Source organism: Cryptotermes secundus, unplaced genomic scaffold (genome assembly GCF_002891405.2).
Source record: "Cryptotermes secundus unplaced genomic scaffold, Csec_1.0 scaffold512, whole genome shotgun sequence".
Classification (NCBI taxonomy): Eukaryota; Metazoa; Arthropoda; class Insecta; order Blattodea; family Kalotermitidae; genus Cryptotermes; species Cryptotermes secundus.
This window is the reverse complement of record NW_019735563.1, coordinates 1,421,646-1,449,043: the sequence shown is the minus strand read 5'-3', so window position 1 is coordinate 1,449,043 and position 27,398 is coordinate 1,421,646. Positions and strand designations below refer to the sequence as shown.

General features: G+C 43.1%; 1 protein-coding gene across 1 annotated transcript; it reads right to left on the bottom strand.

Moving 5' to 3' along the window:
* Window positions 1–26,006, bottom strand: LOC111869575 (aminopeptidase N-like). The gene is given in 17 exon segments (XM_023861208.2): window positions 1–645; window positions 3,360–3,441; window positions 4,927–5,070; window positions 6,997–7,167; window positions 9,307–9,506; window positions 10,445–10,728; window positions 11,538–11,578; window positions 11,581–11,714; window positions 12,478–12,667; window positions 13,144–13,225; window positions 14,868–15,024; window positions 15,604–15,787; window positions 18,566–18,904; window positions 21,093–21,248; window positions 23,432–23,783; window positions 24,807–25,206; window positions 25,813–26,006. Coding segments are annotated over 17 exon segments (3,096 nt in total). The 5' UTR covers window positions 25,840–26,006; the 3' UTR covers window positions 1–492.
* Window positions 26,007–27,398: the final 1,392 nt, after the last annotated feature.

The following is a 27,398-nucleotide window of genomic DNA, read 5'->3' as shown; positions in this document are numbered from 1 at the left end:
ATATATACATTTTCCCACGCGCTTATATCCTGTATCGGACGTTGACCTTTGCACAGGGCTTTAAGTAGAACTATAACCATACCGTGCCGGGTCACAAACACGGAACTACTTTTAAAACACTAACATGAAAAGTAAATTTGCCATAACTTTAAGCGTATGGTCTTTTGGGCTGCAATACAGTATATATAGAAGAGAAACCAACGTTTCGGAGGAATATATAGCTTCCATCTTCAGGGTCGAAATGTAAGCTAACATGAAATAGAAGACGGCAGGATCACATCCACTTCTTAGTTATATATTTGCTTCAGAGCAAAATTCTTTTAAGTCGTTGTACAGCATTTGTGTGTAGAGTTTTAGGACTTACCATTCTTCATACGAAGTAATTTATTTGGGAAATTTACACCGACGTAAAAATGTCCGGTGTCTGGCAGGGTCACATGAATTGAAGTCGAATATAAGGCATATAAACCAGACTTGTTCATTGTGCCCTTGTTACTGGTCGTGGTATTTCTGGAGCCAGGATGCAACTGTGTTGTAGTTCTTGTGATGCCAGTCTACACGTAGTGTCAGTTCTTCCAGTTCCTGTTCCATCTTAAGTTCAGCGAAACTAAATTTCCCTTTGTTTGTCTCGTAAAACTCTTTGGCCTGAAACATATAATGAAACTATCATAAGGAAATATTCACTGTCCGAATTGCGTCTCCCTTTATATCTACTACTTTTTCTGTCACGTAATAACATCACGGTCATGTCCAGGGTCGGTCTAGAGTTTCTTGCACCTGCTGGGATTCGAGCCCCGATTGATCGGCTATCGAACCCCTCTCTATACCGATTGAGCCATAAACCGCGGAGTGCCAATAATTTATTGGAATTAGAAGCATCATTAAAGTTTATATCCAGATATTAGTTCCACCATCCACTTAACTTGCTCCCCTGCTTCTTAATATAATCCTTAATATTGGACTTAATGAGAATTCCTTCACGGTATGTTTGCTGCGTGACTAGATGGAGTGGAACGGGCGGACTAGAACTGACACGGCGGAAATAATACAGATGAATCTCATTACGCTCGTAATTACGTCCTTGAAAGCGTCTAAAACGGAAAAATCTCACCTCTCGAACAATTATAATATTGCAGAAGTATTAAGGAATAACATGAGTGAGTCAAAATAACAGGACAAGTCAACGGGTTTGCGCGCGCAGCTCAATGAGCCCGCGCGGTAGCTTCTACCATTGCTACGGATAGGATATTTATGTTCTCGTTACACTGAGATAACGAAAGCGGCTATAATGAGAGTTATCGGCACTTTGATAATTGTATTTTATTAGGTAAGCACATATATCGTATGCTTATCTGAGTCATAACGTAAATACAAAAAAAAAAAAATCCTGGTTGTACGGAGATACATGCTAAAGAATTTTTCTTATGGTAATTTTATATAATTAAACGCAAACTCAAGGCTTTGACTGTCATCCGAACGGAAACTCACTCATCCGAAAGCCCTTCCGAACAAAAATGAATACATTGGAAAGAAAACGGATACCATATGAACGCCGAGTCAGTTCGAAAGTACACTTTGCTTTTTATTTGTCTATGTTTTAAAACATTTTGCTACTTTTCAACGATTTTAACAAATTTGTTGCTATTTCTGTAGCGTAATATAGCTTATAGCATGGTATGTTCCATTTCAGGCAGTACAGTTGTCGATTTCTATTTTCTGAGTAATTTATTTTTGTCTTTTGCGAAAGTAGCCGCTAGTTAAAACGTTGCGACTGAAGATTCAGATTACAAAATTTTGTTTCACTAATTATTTCCGGGAACGTAAGTATTCCTAAGATCGGGGGTTGGCTGTAGAAGATCTATCCATTTCCAGAACTCACACTTAAGTTGAAATAGTTTTGCCACTCAGCAGATACTAAACATATGAAACTCAGTTTACCAGAGTTTGTTCCTGACAGATCCACTAACTGGTCAGTTGTGGCTTGCTGCTTACCTAAACGATGCCTAAGCAAGGGAACACTTGCAATTATTCCAGTCATTAAATACTTAAATGGCGTCGTGCATCTTAAGTAATCAAAGTTTTCATGATGGTGAATATTAAATTCACTCTCTTCTGAAATGTGAAGTGTACTTCTCTACCCTGAAGATGAAGACAGTATGTTCCTCCTAAGTTTGGTACCAAACGACATGTGATCACGTCCGTTCCAGAAAGCCGCAATTATTCATTTCTAATTGAAGGGACTGTATCATGAAATTAGTTTAGTAATCACGGCCATGCCATTTTGACAACAACGGTGCATGGAGGCACGCATTCAGTAGTCTGCATCGTAATATCTGTGATCCTCATTCCCCTGGGCTTTTCTATTGATCTAGGGCACCTGCCTTGTTCTGTACGGCAACATCTCTCTAGTGCTGAAATGGAGCAGCTACATAAGTCTTAAGTCGAGTTCTAAAGTGGAGCGTCTACCTAGTTTTGATGTGGATCACCTATGTTTTGTGAACTGGAGCGTGTACCTAGTTCTGGAGTAGATAGTCTGCCTAGTTTTGAAGTGGGGCTCTACCTAGTTCTGAAATGAAGCGTCTACCTAGCTCTGAAATGGAGCTCTACCTAGTTCTGGAGTAGAGTGTCTGCCTAGTTTTGAAGTGGATCATCTACTTTTTGTGAACTGAAGCGTCTATCTAGTTCTGAAGTGTGAGTCCTACCTTATTCTGAACTGGAGAGGCTACGTAGTTCTGAAGTGGAGCTCTACCTAGTTCTGAAGTGGAACGTCCATGTAGTTTCGAAGTGTAGAATCTACACACTTCTCTCTGAACTGGAGCATCTGCCTTGTTCTGAACTGGAGCTCTGCCTAGTTCTGGAGTGGAGCGTCCATATCATTTTGAAGTGGAACATCTACACAATTTTTTCTGAACTGGAACGTCTACCTAGTTCTGAAGTGGAGCTCTGCCTAGTTCTGAAGTGGATCTTTACCAAATTCTGAAGTGGAGCTTCTATCCCGTTTTGATGTGGATAATCTACTTTATTGTATACTGGAGCGTCTACCTAGTTCTGAAGTAGAGAGTCTGCCTAGTTTTGAAGTGAAGCTCTAACTAGTTCTGGACCGGATTATCTGCCTAGTTCTGAAATGAAGCGTCTACCTGGCTCTGAAATGGAGCGTCTATCTAGTTCTAAACTGGAACTTTTATTTAATTCACAAAACTTACCCCAAACCCTGAATTTAAGGTCTCAGTCACCGCATAAACATTTCCGGAAGCTGATAAAAATTGAAATTAAATCGTTGTTACAGCTTGTGTTGAGCTTGCGCCTCATTTGATCAGTTTCAAGCCCAAATTAATTTCCGAGAGACGTGTAATACTTACGTCTTTACTGTCGCGCTCTGTTGTGAGTCCGGATATTGATCCGTGAAGGATGTCGGCCATCAGGAACTCGTCTTTACCAAATCTGCGGAAAATATTTACAGTTTAGTGATATCAGCTGTTTATTATAGTTCCATGTTCTAGGATATTACACCGTGTAGTCAGTTGAAAGTTAACCAACATTTCGGAGGAACTTATTGCCTCCATCTTCATGATTCAAAACTAACTCAAGCAAGAGCCTTCATGTTCGTTTCTTACTTTGCTTACTCTTCAGCCCTGAAGATGGAGGCGATATATTTATCCGAAACGTTGGTTGACATTCAGCATACTACACGTCGTTATAGCCCAGAAGATAGAAATCTTAATAATGACCGTAGTGAAAACCTCAAATCCTACAAACATTCATTGATTAAATTTGAATGCTCTATCAAACAAAAAACACAATCTGTGACCTGTAGTCCGCAAGCGAACTATACCAACCGAGAGACCGCCGCTTGTCGGCGAAGTTAGTGCCAAATTTTGCTGATAGAGGGTGTCGCGTGGTCAGCGCAACCGATCCCCACGGCCGTTAATCTCGGTTTTCTAGACCGGAGCCGCTATTTCCTTGAAATAGCTCCTCAGTTATTCTCACAAGGCTGACTGGACCCCGTTCCTGACCCACTACTTCTCAGAAAGTCTGATAGCGCCTGGAATCGAACCAGGGACCTCTGAATCCGTAGCCAGGATCTCTGACCACTAGACCACAGAGGCGGTTACATGCTGTATTAGATGGTTTATTATTAAATTCAGCTTATGAAAGAATAACAATATCTGTAAAATTAAAGAATTAATCGATGTTAATTTTACTATATAGTGCAACTTAAATACCAAGACAAAGACAGACGCGTCCATAACAAGGGCTTACAGCGGGAGAGAGCTGTAAGTGGGGATGTCAGAGAACGTTTGGAAACAAAGAAGAGGACAGAATAAATTAGACAGTACCAAAGAAACTGGAAGGAGAATCCAGAACCTTACCATTACAAGGGACTTGCTCTAGTCATGCCGGAAGACACGAAATGAGACGAACTAGGAAGAGATAGAAGGACAGGAAGAAATTTATCGTCGGAACGGGTAAAAGGTAAAGTTGTACCTGTGCTTATCTAATTAAGCACTAAATCATTAAGGCGTATGGGGGAGTGGATGTATAGACCCATATTTTCTTGACCTCGGTACTAGTTGGAGGTGAGTAGTCAGCTTCACGCACCGGCCGCTTTACCCCCGGGGAAAAGGGCCCCCAGTATGTATTGGATAAAGGTTGGGTGGACACCAGAGCTGGTCTGAACGACATGCAGAAGAGAAAATTCATGGCCCTACTGGGACTCGAACTCCGACCTCTTCCAGTCACTATACCGACTGACTTATTCCGGCTATTCGGAACGGGAATTAAGCCAAATATGTGAGACGGTCTAATAAGAAGTAAAGTTTATGATGAAGCCGGAACAGGCGTATTCTTCAAGTTCTAAATAATGGGACAATTTTTCATGTTAAAACTTCTACGAAATATAAAAAATGATGTTGGCTATAAACTTACTTGTCGTAGATGGTACTCCAGTTGTTCCTGATGTAGTTGAATGCCACCCTGGAGCCGACGGCATTGGATGATATCTCATCCCAGACAATGATTGCGTCCTGGAGCCGTATGTCTCCACCAGTCTCGAGACTTTTCTCCAGCAACCTGTAGTTCAGCGACAAAGCAGAATCTCGCCTTACTTTTATGTGTTTTGTCATTTGTAACATGGTCCCCGCGCGTTCTAAACCTGTTCCATATTGTATGAACCAGACGATGAATACGTGTGGGTTCGATAAAGTTGTTTTCCTTTAAATCCCCTCTGAGGGACTCTTATTCCAATTGTAAAAATTTTAAATGAAAAAAAAATTGTAACAAATGTACGCAGGTGTCTCACAGGTTTCATTTTCCGTACATCCCCCCCCACATTTCTCTTCTGCCTTTTTCATATTTTTTTTCATTTTTATATTCTTTAATGTAATTTTATTATTTCTTCTATCTTCCAACGAAAAGAAGGGAAAACAAGAAATTGCCACGTATACTGTGCAAACTGAAAACATACGCTTGATTTCCGGGCGAGTCATGCTGTTTCATAAACTCCGTGGCTTTAGTCCGCAAGCGAACTATACTGACTGAGCGACTGCCGCTTATCGGCGAATTTACTGCAAACTTTAGCGGATAGAGGGTGTCGCATGGTCAGTGAAACTGATCCCCACGGCCGTTAATTTCGGTTTTCTAGACCGGAACCGTTATTTCCTTGAAATAGCTCCTCAGTTATCCTTACGAGACTGAGTGGACCTCTTTCCAGACCCACTATTCAGAAAATCTGGTAGCGCAGGAAATCGAACCCGGGGCCTCTGGGTCTGTAGCCAGGAACTCTTGACCGCTAGACCACAGAGGCCGTCAATGCTGTTTCCTAGTAACATTTAATCTTAATTTTACTGAAGAGGCAAAATTTCAGTTAGGTATTCTCATTATTGCCTCGCCTATTCTTCGTTAGAGGACAGTAATGTGTGAACTGCTGATGACAGTTCTGCGTTACAGAGCGCCTCCGTGTCGGAATGTTTGATACAAATAACTACATTGATGAATGCCGATTTCTGGGACGTGGTGCCGTGTAGATATTTTGTAAACCGACGTTTCGGGGGAACGTATCGCGTACATCTTCAGGGTATAAAGATCCTCGAGCGAGGAACCAGCGTGAGCAGATGACTGCAATCTGCATTGCCCTGAAGATGGAAGCAGAATATTCCTCCAAAACGTTGGCACCCATTCACCAATCTACATGGCGTCACATTCCATGAGACCTTACTTCTATACTCGTATCCGTGATAACCTTAAATCTCACATGACGGATGTGAATTTTAATTCAACAGTTCTCTTTCTCAGAACAGATTGGTGTAGAAATAATGCTCTAGACTTGAACTCAGGAGGTTCTTGGATCGAATCTCTGTAGGTTTATGACCATCTGAACTGAGATTTTTCATCTATTCCCTTAGACCCTCCACAAATATTCCGGGATAGTACCTCGAATAGGCCACGACAATTTTTTCCTTTCATATTCTTTATTCATTATACATTCTACCGTCCGACTCTGTATAGGCTTGACACTGTCGTTAAATAACCTACTGAAAGAAGAAAGACTATCACGTGTCCTCCATTCACCTCCATACTCCTTTATATACTCGTACAGGTTTATCACCATACACTAAATGTACACGTAGTTCGTGTATGCTTAGGCTAAAACATATCTGAGGTTACATCATAGTTTGAGGAGGCAACCTTACGGAAGAAAACTCCCGTGTATACAAGAAAATACAGGATGCTCAATCAAGGAGGAAATTTCGCAACACCGCTGATCGGGCCCAATATTCCTCACAGAATGCTACTGTAACTGTAACGGTGCGCGTTTATCAGCGCTAATGGCTCATTCTGCTATCAGCAGTTACAGCAGCAATCTGTGAGGAATGTTGGGCCGGGTCAGCGGTGTTGCGAAGTTTCCTCCTTAACTGAACGCACTGTACAATCTAATATATTTCTAGTGCTTACACAGCAATATACGTTAATGTATTAAGCCCCTCAAAGTTTACTCACGTGATGAGAAGCCATTCCTGATGCGTGCACACTAGACTTGAGAGAAGCACTTCCGCTTCGGAAGGTCTGTCCTCAGCCGCCAGGTAGCGCTGGAGTAGGAAATTCCATTCAGCGCGGCCTCCAGACCTTACAGCGGTGCAGTACACTACGCGCCTTACATCAACGCGGATTCTGCAAAAACACGCTCGCATGTACGTCATTCGGACAGACTGTGCTTTCAGGCTTATCTGGATCCGCACATTCTGACAGGAATAACTTTGTGATCCAACTTAAGGGAGAGTTTTGTCTGGACATTCAGTTCGCAGCATTTTACCTTGTCGTCTGCTGTCTGATAGCGAGAAGAGGTAAAGTTGACCCTGTGCTTAACTAATTAAGCACTACGCCATGAAGGCGTATGAGAGACTGGATGTATAGATCCATATATCCATATATAGATCCATCCACGACACTAGCTGGATGTAAGTGGTGAGCTTCAAGCCTCTGCCGCCTTAACCCATTGAGTAGGAGGCTGGGTGGACCACAGAGCCGGCCTGGACGACATGGACAAGTGAAAATTGTTGACCCTACTGGGACTAGAACTCCGAACCTACGGTCGTCCAGCCCATAGCCAGTCGCTATACCGACTATCCCGGGTCCGAAGTTTAAAATATACAAAAGTATAATTCTACATGTAGTTTCGTACGGGTGTAGAACTTTGTCTCTCACAATAGGGGAAGAAAAATAGGGTATTCGGGGAGGTTATTAAGGAAAATACTGTTTGTAAATGGGGGTTGATTTAGCAGGCTGCTGGAGAGATGTACCCAGTGAGGAATTTCATAATAAGATCTGAAAGTTTGTGACGATGGTACATTAATACAAATATTATGTGTCTGGACATTATCCATCGTCCTGTCTTTTTCCAAAAGCACCGTCTTGTTTATTTTTCAAAACACGACGTTTCGGAGACGATTCTCTCTCCGTCTTCAGGTAAAACCTACTCAGTTAGGCCCAATCAATAGAGCTAGTACCTATCTCCGATCGATTGGGCCCAACTGAGTAGGAACTTCATAATATGTACTTACCACCAAATATTATTTTAACAATCGAATCAAGGAGGATGTGCTAGACATGTAACACGCATGGGAGGGAAGATATAAGCTTATATAAAGTTTTAGTTCTAAAACCTGAAGTAGAAAACCACGAAGAAAAGTAATAGAGGCAAATCGGAAGATATTATTAAACTGAATTTTAGAAAAAATAGGATGGAAGGGTGTTCAAATCAAAATTAGATTCAGGAGGAAGTTAAGCGGAGACTGAATTAGGGAAATGCCTGCTACTATTCAGTCCAGAACCTTTTAGGATATACAAAACTATAATTTTGCCTGTGGTTCTGTATGGGTGTGAAACTTGGTCTCTGACAATAAGGGAGGAACACAGACTGAGGGTGTTTGAGAACAGGGTGTTGAGGAGAATATTTGGACCGAAGAGAGATGAAGAGACAGGAGGTTGGAGAAAACTGCATGATGAGGAGCTTCATAACTTGTACTCTTCTCCAAGTACAATTAGAATGGTCAAGTCAAGGAGGATATGGTAGGCAGGGCATGTAGCACGAATGGGGAGAAGAGGAATGTATATAGAATATTGATGGGAAAGCCAGAAGGAAACATATGACTAGGAAGACCAAGATGTAGGCGGGTGGACTATTAAAATGGATCTTTGAGAGAATGGGATGGTATGGACTGGATTGATCTGGCTCAGGATAGGGACCAGTGGAAGGCTCTTGTGAACACGGTAATGAACCGTCGGGTTCCATAATATTTTGGCAAGTTCTTCAGTAGCTGTACAAACCGTCGGGTTTTCAAGAAGAGCTCAGCTCCGTGAAGTTAGTTAGTCGCTTGAAACACGAATTTTGTATTTTAACAATTTTGGATATTATGATTGAATTCTGAGTACCCGCAGCAAAGCCAAAGTGAAAAAAAAATGAGCCATGTTAGGGCAGCAGTCATTCAGTGAAAATACAGCAAGAAATGTCGATAAAATTAACACACTTGTTGAACTGTTTATCCTTTAACTGTTCAATAATTATTAGCTGAACCATCGACTCTGGAAAAAGCATACGAATAGTTCCAAATGTTTATCAAAAGATGGCAGTGTATATACAATTTGTCGCTGATCATGCAGCATTCATATGAATGCGCAGGTTAGAGAACGGGTTATTCCGGGAGTAATAGGCAAAGAGATACATCATGGAAAGGTATTTTAATTGAACATGTAGGAGGAATGCATCTGATGATAAGTACAACATAAGACAATACGAGTTTTTACACTTACGGATTTTCCGTGTCTGGACTAGATGAATTGGTCCACTGTTGAAAGAGATCCTTCGCCCAAGTGACCACAGCGGGGTCACCCATCCTGCTTAGCCATGCGAGGACATTGGGACGTAGTAGGGTCTGTGGCTGGGTTTCGTTGGGTGTGGGTTCAAACCCCATGTTGTTCTTCAGTGTCGCCAGGGCCTTGAGCATGTAGTCCTGAAATGGTAGTGCCAATTACAGTAAGATGCATTGAATTTTTCAATTGACCTAATCCTTCCAGCCGCACTGTGGCCCCAGGGGTCGACTCAACCTCTAATAGAAATGAGTACCAGAAATCATCCTGGAGGTAAAGGGCGCCCGGCACAAAAGGCCGACAACCTCAGCTCCATCTGTGGGTCATTGTCTAGAAAATGCGGGTGCCTCAACGTCTCACAACCGTATGGGCCTCCACCGCCTGTTAAAGGGATAGCTTTACCTTTTTTTAGGATGCATATTTTGTGTTTTGTCTGACGTTTTCAGCCTCTAGGTATTAATTCTTTTGGGGGCTATATTACCACTTTGCCTACTTTAGCTGATAGACGATGTCGCGTGGTCATCGCAACGAATCCCCACCGCCGTTAATTTCGGTTTTCTAGACCGGAGCCGCTATTTCTCCATTCAAGTAGCTCCTCAGTTATGTTCACGAGGCTGAGCGAACCCTGTTTCAAACTCACTACTTCTCACAAAATCTGGTAGCGCCGGGAATCGAACCCGGTACCTCTTTATCTGTAGTAAGGAACTGTGACAAGTAGACCACAGAGGCGGCAGTAACTTCGTCTTAAGCGGCGGTCGCTCAGTCGGTATAGTTCGCTTGTGGATTAAAGCCACGGAGTTTGTTTGTATTACAACTGTGTGTGTTTAGATGTAGCGTTGAAAGGTTGAGCAATGAATTGGGGATGATTTGGAAACTGCCTTGGCGTAATTGAGGCAACTATCCCGATAATTACTTGGAGGGCCTGAGAAAATTAAGGAAAACGTCATTCAGAACGTGTACCATCCGAGATTCGAACAGATCACCTGCCGATTACGAGCCTGGAGTGTTGCAGTCCACAGAAACTCGGTACTTGCTTTCGATCTGTTAAATGGAATTTTGATATGGGCTGAACTTGCAATACCTGGAAAAGGCCGTACGCCGGCGTCTGCCTCAACATGGTGTTCAGGAACCTCATGTTGTCAAACACGGCCTTCCACGGCACGTAGTGGTTCTCTCTGGTGGCGAGGTAACGGGTCATGTTGAGGGCAACATCGTAATCAAGAACTCCGGCCCGGGCGAGGTTGAGGGCGTCATCAAGTAGCTGGGCTCTAGTGCTGGCGGACAGCATATCCTGTGGCGGAGAGCTGAGCAGATACGACGCCAGAAGCCTCCAGTTTTGGGTGTCATAGTTAACACGGTAGTAGCCTGAGGAATTATAGACAGTTGTTGACGCTGATATGATTGGTACGTTGTGTAATTATGTCCTTTCGGTTTTAGAGGCAGAAATAATAAACTGAGAAAAGGGAAGAGATGGGGGAAAGGACGGAATGAATGAATGAATGAATGAATGAAGAAATAGGAAGAGTATGTGAGGGCGAATTTAAGGAAATGAACAAAGGGAGAACGGAGGGTGGAAAGAAAGAAAATAAAATAAAACGAAGAGAGAGAAGAAAAGAAAGGATTTAATGAAAGAAAATGAGGTATGACGCAAAGAAACAAAGGAGGGACGCCGGGAGAAATGAAATAAAAAGAAGAAAGAAAGGAAAAAGAAATAGCAGAGAAATAAAATAAGGAAATAAAGAGGAATGAAAGGAACTAATAGAGGAAGAAAAAGGATAATGTTCAGGAGACTTGAAGTAAATAAAGAAATATAGGAGGGACGACGGGAGGAAAGAAAGAAAGAAAAGAAAAATAGAAAGCTATGGAAAAAGGATAAGAAAGAAGAACGAGAATAGAAAGAAAGAAGGGAGAAAGCGAAACGTGAAGTAAATAGATCTGGTCTGGTAATTTTCGATGGCCCTCGCCAGCACAGTCATTAGTGGTTTCGGGCTCCGCGGCGCCCACGACGATTCTTGACTGAATCGCGAGAGACCGACTGAATCAGAAATAAATATATATATATACATATAAAAGATTTGGTGCAATAGATCCCCGGGCAGATGGGTGGGGGCTGGTGCCCCGTCCTGGATAATAGGGACAGGGACATTGGCTAGGGAAACTTATGCAGAACGTACCTGTAGCATCGATGTTAAATAGCACCCAGTTCTTATTGTCGACTCCTGTTTAAGCCATATTCTTGGTAAAGTTCTCCTGTCAGAGTTGGCAGCATTGTTCATCTCCTCTTGCGTAACATAGCTGACTGGGATGTACCACAGTGTGTCGGCTGAGGAATTATCCAGGGTGAAACGAACCTGCAATGGAACACAAAATATCCTGTGACCGCTGTTGACAATTCAGCTAGAACTCGTAATATCTGTTACGCGCATGCGCCGCACATTTCTGCCACCATGTTAGGAATCACCTGGACAGAGAGATGGCAGTGGTGGACCAATTGCTTGGCCTCATAGATCGCCAGACTTAACCCCAGTGGATTTTATCTTGCGGGGTTATGTGAAGAACATTGTCTACCAGGTTAAGATCAACGACCTTCAACACATGAAAGCCCGCATAACGGATGCTGTGGCTACGGTAACACCAAACATGCTTCAAGACTGGATATTTGTCGTGCCACCAAGGAAGCCCACGTTGATATTCATTGAGAAAGTTATATACTCAGATAAAGCTTTGCTAGCTCCCTTCGTAATGGTGTAACCCATTAATGTGCATAATAAATGCTTTCTGAGGTAAGTAAAAATAAAGTTATCCCTGTAACAGGCCGTGGAGGCCCATAGGGTTGTGAAACGTCGAGGTTCCCACATTTTCTAGGCAATCGGTTCGTAGATGGCGGTTAGGTTGTCAGCCTTACCCCTAGGGAATGAAACCATTTTGTAGGAGGTTGGTTGGGGCCCAGAGTCGGCCTAGATGCTGTTCACGACAGATAAATCCCTTGCCGCTGGCTGGAATCGAACGCCTAGCCTGTAGTCATCCGCTATACCAACTGATCTGGCACTGGGAAAGTTTAGTTACGGGTATGACCGTCGTCATGGCACGCCAGTGTTGATATGTGTGTCTGACCTGAGAAAGAACGGCCGAGCCTGCGCTGTAGTCCCGTGTGACGGTGAGTACCGGGTAACCTCCTTGCAGTGTCCAAGTGTCCATCACTTGCTTCACCGTCACGTTGGGCGGTAAGGAGGAAGCGGCCTTCTCGCGAATCTCTTCCGTAAGAGCTTCCCACAGGTCGCCTTCTTCAGCATTTCTGTACTTCCTTTAAACAGCAACAATAAGGGCAACAACAATCGTGAACGAAGGAAATGACTCAAAATTACATCCACGAAGAAGATTTTCGTATCTCGTCCCCAAATTTAAGAACTTATTTACTGTGACAAATAGAACCGTTTCTAGGCAACGGCCAGAAAGACGCGCACGCAACAATAGAACCAGCGTCGCAATGAAATGTCCTTGACTATAATCGATTACATTGAAATGGAGAAAACATATCTGTGGGATGCACGGGTATATATGAGCGCATAATATTATTTAAAATAAAAATGTAGGTTATGGATATATAGATTTGATTCGTTTGGCTTAAGATAGAGTCAAGTGGAAGTCTATTTCGTAAACAAACTATTGAAACTTCAGGGTTCATAAAACTTTGGGAATTTGTTAAAAAGTTGGAAGATTATAAGCTTCTCAATAAGGATCCTTTTTCAAGAAGTTACTTACTAAGGAAAGTATCCTTACCATTTATTTAGGTAACGTGTTAATCCTTTCCGTAGGACATCTTCCGTCAAACTGTTGTTCAGCATTCGTATAAGTGATGCACCTGTCGGTAAGCAGAAGGCAAATTGCATAATTAGGAAGAGAATCAGCGGTCAGGCCCATAGGGTTGTGAGACGTCGAGGTTCCCACATTTTCTAGAAAATTGGCTTACAGATGGCAGCAAGGTTGTTAGCCTGACGCGCCGGCCCCCTTTTACTCCAAGAACATTCCAAGAATATTCCTGGTACTCATTTCTGATAGAGGCTGAGTCGACCCCAGGACCAAAAAGGGGGTTTTTATATTAAATAAATGTATAACACTTTAAACACTGAATTTATTCTGATTAATATATAAGAATTCAGTTCGTACCTCACAGGAAACACATTACGTCTCCGCTACAAAGCCCAACCGTTTAATGCTGTTTAGAAAAACAGTATCTGTTTATTGTGAGAATCATACGAAATACACAAATACACTTTTTTTGGCAGAATGCAGACTGTGTTAAAGCAGGTGGTATATATAGTAACCACTGTGATTTAAAGGTTAAACCTTTCCCGAAACTGAACGTTTGTGTCCCTGAAACAGATACGTAACACAAAATATTTAACTCATTTTCTAGCTCCTATTGGAATCTGCATTTTTTCGGCCTTTTTGAACACTCACATGAAGAAAACAGGAAATTAGTGAATTCCGACTTCTATTTCAGTAAGGCGCCCTCTTAGGCCGCGCCATAGCTCAAGCGGTTAGTCGCTGGCTTCCCACCACGGCGGCCCGGGTTCGATCCTGGGTCTGGTCAAGTGGGATTTGTGGTGGGAAAAGTGGCGCTGGGGCAGGTTTTCTCCGAGTACTTCGGTTTCCCCTGCCAATCTTCATTCCACCAATTGCTCCACAATCACCCTCACCTGTCATCTGGGGCTGGTACAATATGCCAGAAGTGGCCGCAGTACAAGGGACTTAGTCCCACCCCACTAGCAATAAAAAAAAAGGTGCCCTCTTAAGTAAGCTCTGGTATTACGTTAGAGAGAGACTGAATCATAGGCTCCTTTATGCTATTGTCCTCCAGTACTTCCAAATTGTCAAACCGTCATGCAAAAATTAAAGTTATTTATCCTCAATCAAATCAATGGCACATTCGATTTTAATCAAAATACATTAAATGTGAGTTCAGGTTGACTCACTTTGGAAAGGCCCCGAATGAGAGACTACAAAACGCGCAATAATTTGCCTAAGAAAATTATATTTATTAATTATATATGGTTTTCCACACTGACCAGGTGCCTGCCTGTCCGGTTAGCGTCATTTCCTTCAATCTGCCATGTTGGCTGCAACATTCGAGAAAATGAAGCCTCGTGTCCGTTTGCGTCTACAGGTGGCTGGAAACTGATCTCATCATCTTTTGTGATCCAGTTACCTGCACTTTTATAAAGGTATGTACTCGCCAAGTTTTGTTTTTATCCATAAATTATTCCGTGATTTATAATTAGCGAATCGTGTCCGCTTCGTAATGAATCACCCTGTATAATAAGGATTCTCATGTATTCTTTTGCATTAATATGTAATATTGAAGTCTTTCTTACTGTGTAAAAAGGGTTAAACGCGATGTTAAAAGCCTCTCAGTTAGATGAAGCGTGTGCGGGGTTGTCAGACGCTGATTGCCCCAGTCAGCCGTACACTCATGGACGAAGGTTGCGTGGCAGTACACTTACCTTTGCTATATGAAATAGCGTCGAAAACTTCTGAGATCTGGCTTGGATTTTGAACCTTGCTCGACACGGGATGTGTAGATCTCAGGGAGTCCAAGGCCATGGCAGGTTGTTGCTCGTATACCAGGAACTTGTCCTGCATCTCCCAACTCGGCTCAACCTGAAGCACATAACAATATTATGGTATTAGAAACCGTTGCTAGGCAGTAATATGGTATATTTTGTTACGTCTTGTATTCTGATAATACCAGACTTTGAGAAGAAAGAGTAGAAATGGTAAAGCTATCCTTGTAAAAGGCTCTGGAGGCCCATAGGATTGTGAGACGTCGAAGTTCCCATATTTTCTAGAGGATCAGCTCACAGATTGCGGTGAGGTCAGCCTTACGCGCTGGCCGCACTTTTACCCCTAGGAAGATTCCTGGTACTTATTTCTGTTAGAGGCAGAATCGACCCCAGGGCCATAGTGCGGCTGGAAGGATTAGGTCAATTGAAAAATTCATTTACTNCGGTAGGACTCCTTGGGCGAGTGATCAACTCGTCGCAAGGCCTCTACCTGTAAACAAACACAGAAAAACGCACACAAACATCCATGCCCTGAGTGGGATTCGAACCCACGATCGCGGCTTCCGAGCGAGCAAAGGCAGTGCATGCCTTAGACCGCTCAGCTACCGTGACCGGCCGTTCTTACATTCCGAAAGCCCGTATTTTTCGTGAAATACATGTTTGAAGCTCTACTCACGTGGTTTGAGCCCACATACTGCATATATGTGGCGAATCCCTCATTAAGCCAAAGGTCGCTCCACCACTTCATGGTGACCAGGTTGCCGAACCACTGGTGCGCCAGTTCATGGGCCACGATAATGACCACCTTATCCTTGTCGGACATGGGGGAGCTGGCCGGGTCGTACAGCAGATTGCTTTCCCTGAGATACAAGACGAGTGACCTTGAGACGCCTACTCTGACATCCATAATGAAGTATTTGCTTATTAGTTTGTATCGAAGTTGGCTCAAATGGTAACTATTCTTATTTGTATTCCGGTGTTTTCCGGTTCGAATCTCGACCAAGACACTTACTTTCCTGACTGATGTATTACTTGGTCTTTTTCAGCCCTTCCAGACAATTGTCTGGCACCTCAAGTTATACAACCGCCGTTTCTATCAACATCCTTTTCATTTCATTACTCACCAATCGCCAGAATATCGCACAGTGTACAAGTGTAGTCTGTATTACTGAAAGCATTCTTACGTAAACCATAAATAAATATGTTATTATCATCATTATTATTATGGCTCTAAAGCCCTTTGTTGGGCCTTGGCCGCTTTTTCAGTTTTCTTGATTCTATACACGGTAGGACTCCCAGGACGGGGGATCAGCCCGCCGCAAGGCCCCTATCTACACACAGAATAAACGCACACAGACATCCATGCCTTGAGTTGGATTCGAACCCACGATCCCAGCGTTCCAGCTAGCGAAGACAGTTCATGCCTTAAATCGCGCGGCTACTGTGATCGGCCATTAACATATTAGAATAGGAAAACGTTGGGACACAAAGGAAAGTAATACTAGGGTTAATGCATTCGAATCACGGCGATGCGTATTTAGATTTCATGAAGGCACGATTGGGCGACTATCAGCTTCTGAGGCAAATGTCTACTCTGTAAATTAGTGAATGATACGTTAGGACATTTAGTTATCTTCCTGTGCTTCGCTTTAGTTATTTTTCACGTTACTTACATATTGCCTTGCAACTTGTTTAGTACAGGGTGTTTAATGAAAATAGCACACAACTCGAACCCACATTAGATGAAACGTAAACATCAACAGGGGAGAGATACAGGATGCTGCAAATCATAAAATCGACAGCATTTAAGAAGTACGATTTAAGTGGCAGTGAGGCCTGCTCAGAAGCCAAAACGAAGCTGCTAATGGATTTATAAACAAATTGTTTTGGTAAATGTAGGTTGTCATTTACAAGAATTAACATCGAATGGTGTTTAGATTGATTCTTATCTAGACGCAAATAGCCATAGATGCTGAAGGATATGTAAACCTACTCACACTCACACACACACAAATATTTTTAAGTTTCGTCCATTTTACCCTCTGCTCTTTGTTAAGAACTCACAGGCCACATACAGCCAGTTTTACTGAAGACCTTGGAGCTGGATAGCTCAGTCGATATAGCGACTGGCTAAGGGCTGGACGACAAGAGATGTCGGAGTTCGAGTCCCTGTAGGGTCAAGAATTTCCTCTTCTCCACGTCGTCCAGACCGTCTCTGAGGCATATCCAACCTCCTATCTAGTGGGAACCGGGGCGTTTTCCTCGGGGGTAAAGTGGCCAGAACGTGAAGCTGACCGCTCATCTCCAACTAGTGCCGAGGTCAAGACAATGTTGATCTGTATAACAACTCACCCATACGTCTTCATATCACATTGCTTAATTAGTTAAGCACAGCGACAACTTTACATTTTTTATTTTTACTAAATTCCAACTGCCCTACGAACAAGGGTACGTCATTCTTTGTGTAGCCAACTTTACGGAAGAATATTCCCCTGTAGATACATCTGAAATACCACTGGCGTATGAATACAGGAAATACATAGTGATTCTAAATTATTGTTGGAGTTTCTGTTTATGGGCCACTGAAAACCCGACAGTAATAGAGAATCATCCTGTGTATTGAAAACAGGATCTAGTAACTTCGTAATGATGACGTAACGGTCTACGTCATTAACTGACAGTGAAGTACTTCTGCTCAAACCCTCTCATTGTCTCACTACACTCTCCCTTTAAGCGCAATGAGCAGCTCAAATAGTCTCAGAGTTTAAGCGGGAGCGTGGAGGATGTTGATGTTTTGTTAATGAGAACGATCCATCACTTCAAGGGCAGTTGCTGCAACTGTAAATACGAGACTGTCTTCGGCATGAAAAGGCTTAAGAAGATGTTATTTCAGAAAATGTGATGGTATTCAAACTGTCTGTGATTAGCACATTGAGCTGACAGCAGCCCACTTGGAACCCCATCAAGTTATTAATTTCAAAACAAACAACTGCTTTGAGATCTCACCCATAAAGAGAATGTTTAACATGGAACCGAGGCCCAAGGTTGTACTGCTCTCTTACTGTGATACAGGGTGATCATACATAAGTTCTTAACAGTGGTCTGTTTATTATATTGGACGTTGTCAATTTTTCGGGGAAATTTAAATTTTCAGACGGAATGGGCCAGAAAGAATAAATTTATGCCGGTTATCGCCAGCACAGTCATTCTTGATCCTGCGTGTTATTTTAAGGGAGGTGACTTTCAAAATTGTCTTTTTATTCCATATAAAATTGATAGCTTTTTCGGAAATGCACGTCTTCAGATGGAGAGCCCGAATCGTTTGCTATAGCTGCAATGGTCTGTAGTCGTATCCTGGGTGTGGTTGGTTCGAGTATTGGCCTGGGACACGAGTAATCCTGATTGAGGTCCCTCGCGGTTTTACTCAGTCCCTCAAGGTAAATTCCGGGACAGTATCTCGATTGCTAGGATGTCTTACTTCCAGATCCTTTCCAATTCATCATATATCAATCTTTCTATCTTTCGAAATTGTGTAGTGTATACATTGAAAGTATTGTAGAGTAACGTATAAAATGGTAATGAAAATAAAATTTGAGGTCAACCCACTGGTTGAGTACCATTGTTCCAAATGAGCTCACCTGTAAGTTACCAATCCCCAGTTCTCCATGGCTCCACTTCCGAAGTCAGGTATGGCCGCTAAGTCCATTTTTGGAAGCGGATAATGTATCGAGAAAAAATCGCCATAGAACTTGAGGATCCTCGGTCCAACAGACATGGCGTACTTCGCGCTATCTATCAGCCGCTTTCTGGCGTATACCCTGAACTCTGGAGAGCTCGCATTCTGCGAGTTGGTGTCAAGATAACCAGTATCTTTTATCGGAATAAAATCTGGGTTGGCTATGACGATTGCTAGAAGATACGTCGACATATTAGGCGAAACCTCATAATGATCCCACACGCGGTCACTGCGGCCGGCGCTGAAACAAGAAACAAGTACGTCATAAAGACTTCCCGCTAATAAACATCCTGTCAGTACTGTGACATATAGACCCATGGCTATGGAAGGGGTTGACATACACGTTTCCGTAGCGAATGATTCTTGGAAACTAACTCGTTACGGGACGATGTGTCCATGGATAAAGATGATCAACAGTTTTTTTTTTTTTGAATTGTTTCATTTTGGTCCGTTACACTATTAATCACCAATTGTCAATAGATTTTCCGTCAAGTGCAACAATATATATTTTGGTCACTTATTTATCTCATCTGCCTTACATGTTTCGGTTCCAAGGAACCATCTTCAGAGGCACTTACAACAAATCATGAAAACACTGGCACAGCTCAACATCCACAGTATGTAATTATTTGTGGAAACTATTACATATATCGGAGTGTAAAGCACAACACTTCCCAGTATCTTGAATGCAGGTATAGCACTTGCATCTAAAAAACCACCCTCAAACCGAGTCGTCAACGTTAAAATTTTAAGTTAAAAATTAAAAGACGTTCAAGTAAAATATTCAGGCTCCTTCTTGGTGAATCGTCCCAATGGGGGGAGGCGTCAGCACGGGGTTGTGTGGGCTTGTGGTCGGGTGTATCTTACGCGATGTGTATTGTGTACTGCAGTACACAATACTCGGTACACGACTCGGTTTGAGGGTGGTTTTTTAGATGCAAGTGCTATACCTGCATTCAAGATACTGGGAAGTGTTGTGCTTTACACTCCGATATATGTAATAGTTTCCACAAATAATTACATACTGTGGATGTTGAGCTGTGCCAGTGTTTTCATGATTTGTTGTAAGTGCCTCTGAAGATGGTTCCTTGGAACCGAAACATGTAAGGCAGATGAGATAAATAAGTGACCAAAATATATATTGTTGCACTTGACGGAAAATCTATTGACAATTGATGATCAACAGTCATTTCCTTAGATACGAGATTGAAGTTATTCTCTCTGTCGGTCCGTCACAACTTTATATAACAGGAACCAGTCGTGGTTCATAATAGAGAGTCCAGTCAGAATTGAGTCAGAAATAGATAAGAATTGAGTGAGTCCTAGGCAATGTTTGTAACGGAATGATCAATAAATCTAGTCACTCATTCCAAAACCCATTTATTATTAGTCACGCAGCCATAAATACGTAACAAAACGTTGGAATTGAGGTTCTTATATCGGTAACTGTGGACAGAATTGGTTTTCTGGGTTGTAATATCGTTTAGTTTGGAGGGAGCTCAATGTTTGGATGTTTCGGAGGAACATATCGCCTACGTCTTCAGAGTTGAAGAGTAAGTGGAACAGGAAACCCGTAAGAAGCTGGCCGAAGCTGCTTGGTTCTTGCTGACTACATGGCGTTGTAATCCAGAAAACTGCTCTTTTGAACGCGGTTTGTTCCACCTACCTATCTACCTAACTACACATCTACCTACATACAAACCTATTCATCTGTTCTTATTATTGTTGCTCCCACTTGGATCGTGGGACATCCATGAAACACTTCGTTTCACTTCAGTTTCTTAATCCAGGATTTTCAGTAGGACTCCTTGGACGAGTGATTAGCCCGTCGCAAGGCCCCTACCTAACACGAACACAGAATGAACGCAGACATACATCCATGCCTTGAATGGGATTCGAACCCATGGTCCAAGTGTTCGAGTAGGCGAAGACATTTCATGCCTTAGACCTCGCGTCCACTGTGATCGGCCTTGGTATCTTTAGTAACGCTTTGAATACAAATTCGCGTTATTCTTTCTGTAACTGCAATAAATTCGTGCCACGGGAATTGCGAGAAGATGGTGAGGTTAGAGTCCCCTGAGATGTGACAGCTTGTAGTTTGATACAGGACGTCACATCCCAGAAGACTAAGCGTTGTCTGAGGATCTGTTTGCGAAGAAACCTGCTGCTGATATCTGCTATTGTTTGAGCAAAATAACTTTCAAATTACGTCATACCTTGAGTAGACAACCTTATGGAAGAAAAGTCCTTCGTGTCCAACGAGATTTCCGGTATGATAAATTGCAGTTTCAATCGTATTTTGAAAATTTAATCTACATGACTTGAAAATCTTCGCCACTCTCTGATGGTAACGCATCCTCTGATATATTTTAGTCACTGTGTATGGTTGGAACTTATTCTCTATTCGAAAATGCTTTGGGAGGACTCACATGGATTCGTTAGCCCTGATAGGCATGTTGGACAGAGTGACCATGTCGGCTGGACGGGAAATGCTGAGTTCGAAACGGGCCTTCATGGCAGGCTCGTCGAAACACGGGAAAGCTTCCCTGGCATGCGTCGGTTCGAACTGCGTGGCAGCCATCCATCTGTAAGAAGGCAGTACCAACATGAGAAGCCACCGTCAGTTTATTTGAAGTGGTTGTAATAAAGACGCGGAGTCATGTGTGGATAGCACAGCGCATGCGACTAACTATACCAAAATATCTAAAAAAAAAAAATGCAAGGTTTACGGAGAGAAAAGTGTATTGGTCATAGAATCTGTTTTCTGTTTTCTCAGGTTACACACAGAAACTCATCATGCACATGCATAAAATAAAAAAACTATCCCTGTAACAGGGCCGCGCCATAGCTCAAGCGGTTAGTCGCTGGCTTCCCACCGCGGCGGCCCGGGTTTCATCCCGGATCTGGTCAAGTGGTATTTGTGGTGGACGAAGTGGCGCTGGGGCAGGTTTTCTCCGAGTACTTCGGTTTCCCCTGTCAATCTTCATTCCACCAATTGATCCACAATCACCCTCACCTATCATTTGGGGCTGGTACAATAGGCCAGAAGTGGCCGCAGTACAAGGGTATTAGTCCCACCCCACTAGCAATAAAAGAAATCCCTGTAACAGGCCGCGGAGGCCCATAGCCTTATGAGACGTCGAGGCTGCCATATTTTCTAGACACTGGGCTCACAGATGGCGTCGAGGTTGTCAACCTTACGAGCCGGAAAGCCTCCCTTTACCCCCAAGAAGATTTCTGGTACTCTGTTAGAGGCTAAGTCGACCCCAGGGTCATAGTGCGGCTGGAAGGAGTGCGTCAATTGAAAAACCCAATGACCTCATCGGGAATCGAACCCGCAATCTTCCAACTTGTAACACAGTGCTATAACCAACTACGCCGTGGGGATTCGTTGCACTGACCACGCAACACCCTCTATCCGCTAAAATTGGCACTAAACTCGCCGACGAGCGGCGGTCGCTCGGTCGGAAGAATCTAGGGACAGTTACGGAAAATCATGATGAGGAATATCTTCTGTGACGTGACTCCGTGTAGTCCGGTAGAAGTTCACGGATGTTTCATAGGAAGACACAGTCTCCATCTTCAGGAACTAAGAGAAGACCAAGTCAGTAACCAGGAAGTAGTAAAACACAAGCAGAGCGAACTGAGGATAGGGAACCTCACTTGGACACAAGACTGCAAAGGAACCCAGAAGAAACCATTAGAGACAAGGAAAAAGTAACGAATTCTGGCCCTGAAAAGGACAGTGATTTGAAAGATATGCGTTCTTCTGAAACGTCGGTGAAGTTCTATCAGGCTACACGGTATCACATCTCAGAAGATAATAGTCTTCATTTGGTAGCGTGTGCAGCAGTTGCTATGCAATAGACGGATAAACAGCGGTGTTATGCAACCCGTTTCTAGGTAACGGATCGGTAAACACGTTCCCGCCGCAACGAATACGAACACAACAATCGAGTTGCTGTTGAAAACGGTTTTCTACAGGGTCCGTGCAAAGTGGTTATAAGGAAGACAGTTGGGTCTACCCAGTTACACCCGTGTGGAGGCGGGGTCGAATACTTCCACCGTGACCCTGCGAGTCAGAGGAGGCGACGAAAAGGGAAGTCTCAAATCTGAGACAGTAAAATATGGTCGCGAGTCTCAAGGGACTCGGACCCGAGAAAGACTGCGCTGGCAAGGGCCAGCAGCATATATAAAAGACAGACCCGTCCTCTCGTCAGAGAGGGCGCCCCTCAAAAACAATACCGTAAATGTCAAACAGTAATAAATATGTGGTCATGAGCCCCAGATGGGGGCCCAACACCAAGACTTACTGACTGACTGACTGACCGTCAGTCGCAATGTGACTTTGACTTTGACTACCCAGTTAGTCAAGAGTTGTCAGTTGGAAAGTGAGTTCTGTACGGGAGTCTGTGAAGAGAGGATTTGAGCGCGTGAAGTTGAAGAATCTCCACTGTTAGAAGCCGTTGTCAGGGAATGACCAATAAAGACACAGCAAGCTGGAAAATGGTTTAAGGGGTGCTGTTGTTATTTGTAAAGTGTGGAAATCAGAGATAGCGCTGTAATTACTTTTATTTCCAAGTCATGTGTATAAGTGGTCAATAAATCCATTCACCAATCTGACCCCCGTCTATGATCACCCCTAAATCATGACAATATTCATCGCCGCGAGAAGTTAAAATCGAAATATATATATATATATATATCAGTTTAAGCTGTAATAAATTTTAAATAAATGCCAGTTGCTCTTTAGGCAATTAATACATACATTTTGGTACCATTTTCGGCTTTATAGCTGCTGCGGTAGAAGCCATACAAGGAATCTTTGAGCAGTCCCCTGAAACTTATATCCAATATATATGTCTGCCCCGCCTCCAGTGCGGGCTCCAAGCTTAACGTGTACATTTCCTTCCTCTGCTCGTGGACGCGTCCTGTTACGCGGGGCGGCGTGCCCAGGGGCAAAGTCGTGTGCGGAACCGGTGTTGTGGTCGTCGAAGTCACGTGACGTCGTCTCTGATGCCTTCTGAAGGAAACTTCGCGCTTATGTCTGGGCCCAGCAGTTGGAGTCGTAGTACGGGCCGCTGCCGCGGAGGCGCTAGTTGGTCCAGATGTGGTATTAGCTGTCATATAGAAGAAATGATTCGATTTAACTCCATAGCTTATATAAACATGATTGTATATCTGTACATTGAGATAAATATACAAGAGATATCCGGAAAATAAAGATACAAGTCCAGTAAAAACGCAAGGAACATAATTTCAGAAATGGCAGTGCTGCCGTGTGAGATAGAAACCGTATGACAGGACAGAGTTTACCGGCCACAGTCACGGCAACGTCGTGCTCGCAGTGTGTGTTTAAAATGACCGTGTCGATTCAAAATCCCGCTAAAAGTGAGGCTCGTGCAGTAATTCGATTTCTTCACGCGAAAGGAGAAACTACTGCTGAAGTTCATCGCCATCTTGTTTCTGTTTACAGCGAAGATATTATGAACATGCAAAACGTGGCAAAATTGTGTTGTAAATTTGCAGAGGGAAGAAGTGATGTTCATGGTGAAGGCCATCTGTTGTCACTGATGAAATAATCCAAAAAACTGATGAAAACATTCCTGCTGCCAGATGTTCAATCATCGATGAACTTCATCAAAAATGTCCAGAAGTGTCAATAACTGTTCTCCATGGCTAAGAGAGCAGGCGGGAGATTTCTACGACGCTGGAATAAACAAACTCGTTCCCAGGCTCACGAAGTGCATTGCGATCCACGGTGACTATGTTGAAAAGTAATTAAAGGTGTGTTGTAAAAGTGCTACAAGGGAATCCTAAAATAATGCATTACAAATATTTTCAGGACCTCGTATCTTTACTTTCTGTCTTCTGGGTTGTGACACCATGTAGTCTGATACATATTAACCTGAAGATGGAGATGTTTATAAGTATCTACCACATTCCATGTTATCACATCCAAGAAACAGTAATCATTATGGTCACATGGGTGATGGGAACTCAGATCTTACAAATTTATATTTTTACCTGAAGATGGAAAAAGTAATTTCCTCGAACATGTTTATAAATATCTACCAGATGCCAGAATTCTGATTGTCGAGTATGACAAGAGTACAGTAGAAGCCCGAAGGGCATCCACTCACCTGCGTCTGAGGTAGTGTTGCTGTATACCGCTGTGAATGTTGGCGCTGTTGTCGCTGTACTTGATGACAAAACGCTGGTCACCGTGGTCTTTGTGTTGGTCTCATTGGACAACGTAACGTTGATATTTTCTCCGATTTCCAAGCCCTTTGCATGGAATGACACACTGTTCGTGGCATTGTGACAGTGGATTGTTATGGACACGTGCCCCTTGTAAGTGAAGTTACTGCCATCTGATGCTGGGTCGTCTAAGTACGGATCGAGTCTCAGTCGGTAATACGACGGCGTGATGGCTTTTGGCAGAAGCAATTCAGCTATTGGTATGCTCGTGTTCTCACTCGTATTTGGTGTTTCATGTGGTATAGCTACTGACGGTTCATTTTCTGCACCAATGTCTTTACCCTGAAATATAAGATTAAAAACTAAGCGGATTGTACAGTACTATCTCCTGTAGCCTCCTATAGACTTCCACATGACGTCATATCCAAGAAGATAGTAAGGTAAAGCTATCCCTGTAACAGGCCGTGGAGGCCCATAGGGTTGTGAGACGTCGAGGCTCCGAGATTTTCTACAAAATTGGCTCACAGATGACGGTTTGTCAGCCTTAAGCTCCGGCCACCCTTTACCCCGCAGGAACATTTTTGGTACTCATTTCTGTTAGAGGCTGAGTCGACCCCAGGGCCACAGTGCGGCTGGAAAGATTAGGTAAATTGAAAAATGCAATTACCTTAACGGGAATCGAACCCGCGCCCTTCCAGCTTCTAGCATAGAGCCTCAACCAACTACTCTACCGCGTGTCCCTTAAGATTTTGAGAATTGTAATTAATTCAGTTTTAATATCAATTTCTCAAAATATCCTGTTGCCCTCTGACCATATTATTGCCCCCTCCAGGGGGGGGGGGAGAATATATTTTGGAAATCACTGATAGTATATATAACCTGTTAATGGTAGTAATAAGTTTATTTATGATGTCACACAGAAGATAATACTGTAACGGGAACTTGTACCGATTTCATCCCTTTGCAAGTTGTCATGTAGTGGACTAAGATGCCCACTAGCGCCAGGGCCAAGATGACGAGCAGTCCCAGAAATATCGCCTTCTTGGTGGACACGAACCAGCCGCCGGTGCGGCCATATTTGATTTCAGTGGCGGCTCCCAGCTCGTCCACCGCCAGGAACTCTGTTCTACTGCCCGATGTAGGCATGCNCTGGTCTAACTGCATGGGGAACCAACCGCCTCTAATAATAATAAAAAAAAAATAATAATAATAATAATAATAATTGCGATAATAATCCTTATACAGCAAATTCTCGTTATAACGGACTAATTGGGTGGGACTTCCGTTATGGCCGATATCCTTTATAACTGAGTGAAGGAATATTCACGGAAGTACACCTTAGGTAGCGTAGTGGTTAAGGTATTATGCTACAAGCCGGAAGGTCGCGGGTTCACGTTCCGGTGAGGGATTTTTTCAATTGACCTAATCCTTCCGGACGCACTAGACCCTGGGGTTTACTCAGCCTCTGAAAGAAATGAGTACCTGGAATTAATTAAATGATTTTCCTGGGGAGTGAAGCGCGGCCGGCGCGTAAGGCTGACAACCTTACCGCCATCTGTGAGCTGAGTGTCAAGGTAATGTGGGACCCTTAACGTCTCACAACCCTATGGGCCTTCACGGCCTGTTACAGGGATAGCTTTACTTTTTTACTTACACCTTAGGATGCTCAGCCAATGGTAAAGAAAGAATGTAAAATCTGTCCCTGTTCATGATCAAGCACTGCCATGAAGACATATAGAGGAGTGGAGGTATTGCTCTACTAGTTTTGATCTCGGCACTAGATGGAGGTGAGTGCTTAGTTTCATGAACCGGCGGCTTTAACTCCTGGGAAGTCGCCTCGGTATCGATTGGATAAGAGGCTGAGTGAACCCCCGGATTTGGTCTGTATGCTGTAGTGGTGAAAAACATTTTGCCATGCCAGGAATCGAACCTCGGGCCATCTACCCCGTAACTGAGCTATCCCGACTCCTGGATACATAATCAACACGCGCAATAAACATATAAACACACGATATTATTATAATAAATATTTTTATAGTAGGGTTTCTTACTACAAAATTTTCTTATTGCCTTAACGTCTTTAAAAATTCCTAAATAAACACATTCAGATTTTGCCCGTTGTATCCAGAATCCGTTACGTACTGGTCCGTTATAACGAAAATTTACTGCATATATAGAACAAGTTTCGTAAGCCTGATATGTGTCATTGTATTTGCATCGTCGCTTGTTCCAATGTTTCTGAACCCACACTGTACTGCGGACATGAAAAATGTCTGTATTTTTTACCCCGGTGCTTTATAGTTATATAAGTATTGTGGCATGTAGATCCGTTGCTAGGCAACGACTTCGAAATAAGTTAAGCTGACGTTTTGCACAGGCTAAGTAAGATATGCATGAACTGCTTTCCAAACCCTGGACTGACAGAGGACTTGTATGCAGTACAAAGGAAAGAATTTTCATGGGCAGAACATATAGCATTTGGTGGAAAGGCCACATGGAAAGAGACCACTGGGAAAAGATATATATAAGTGGGA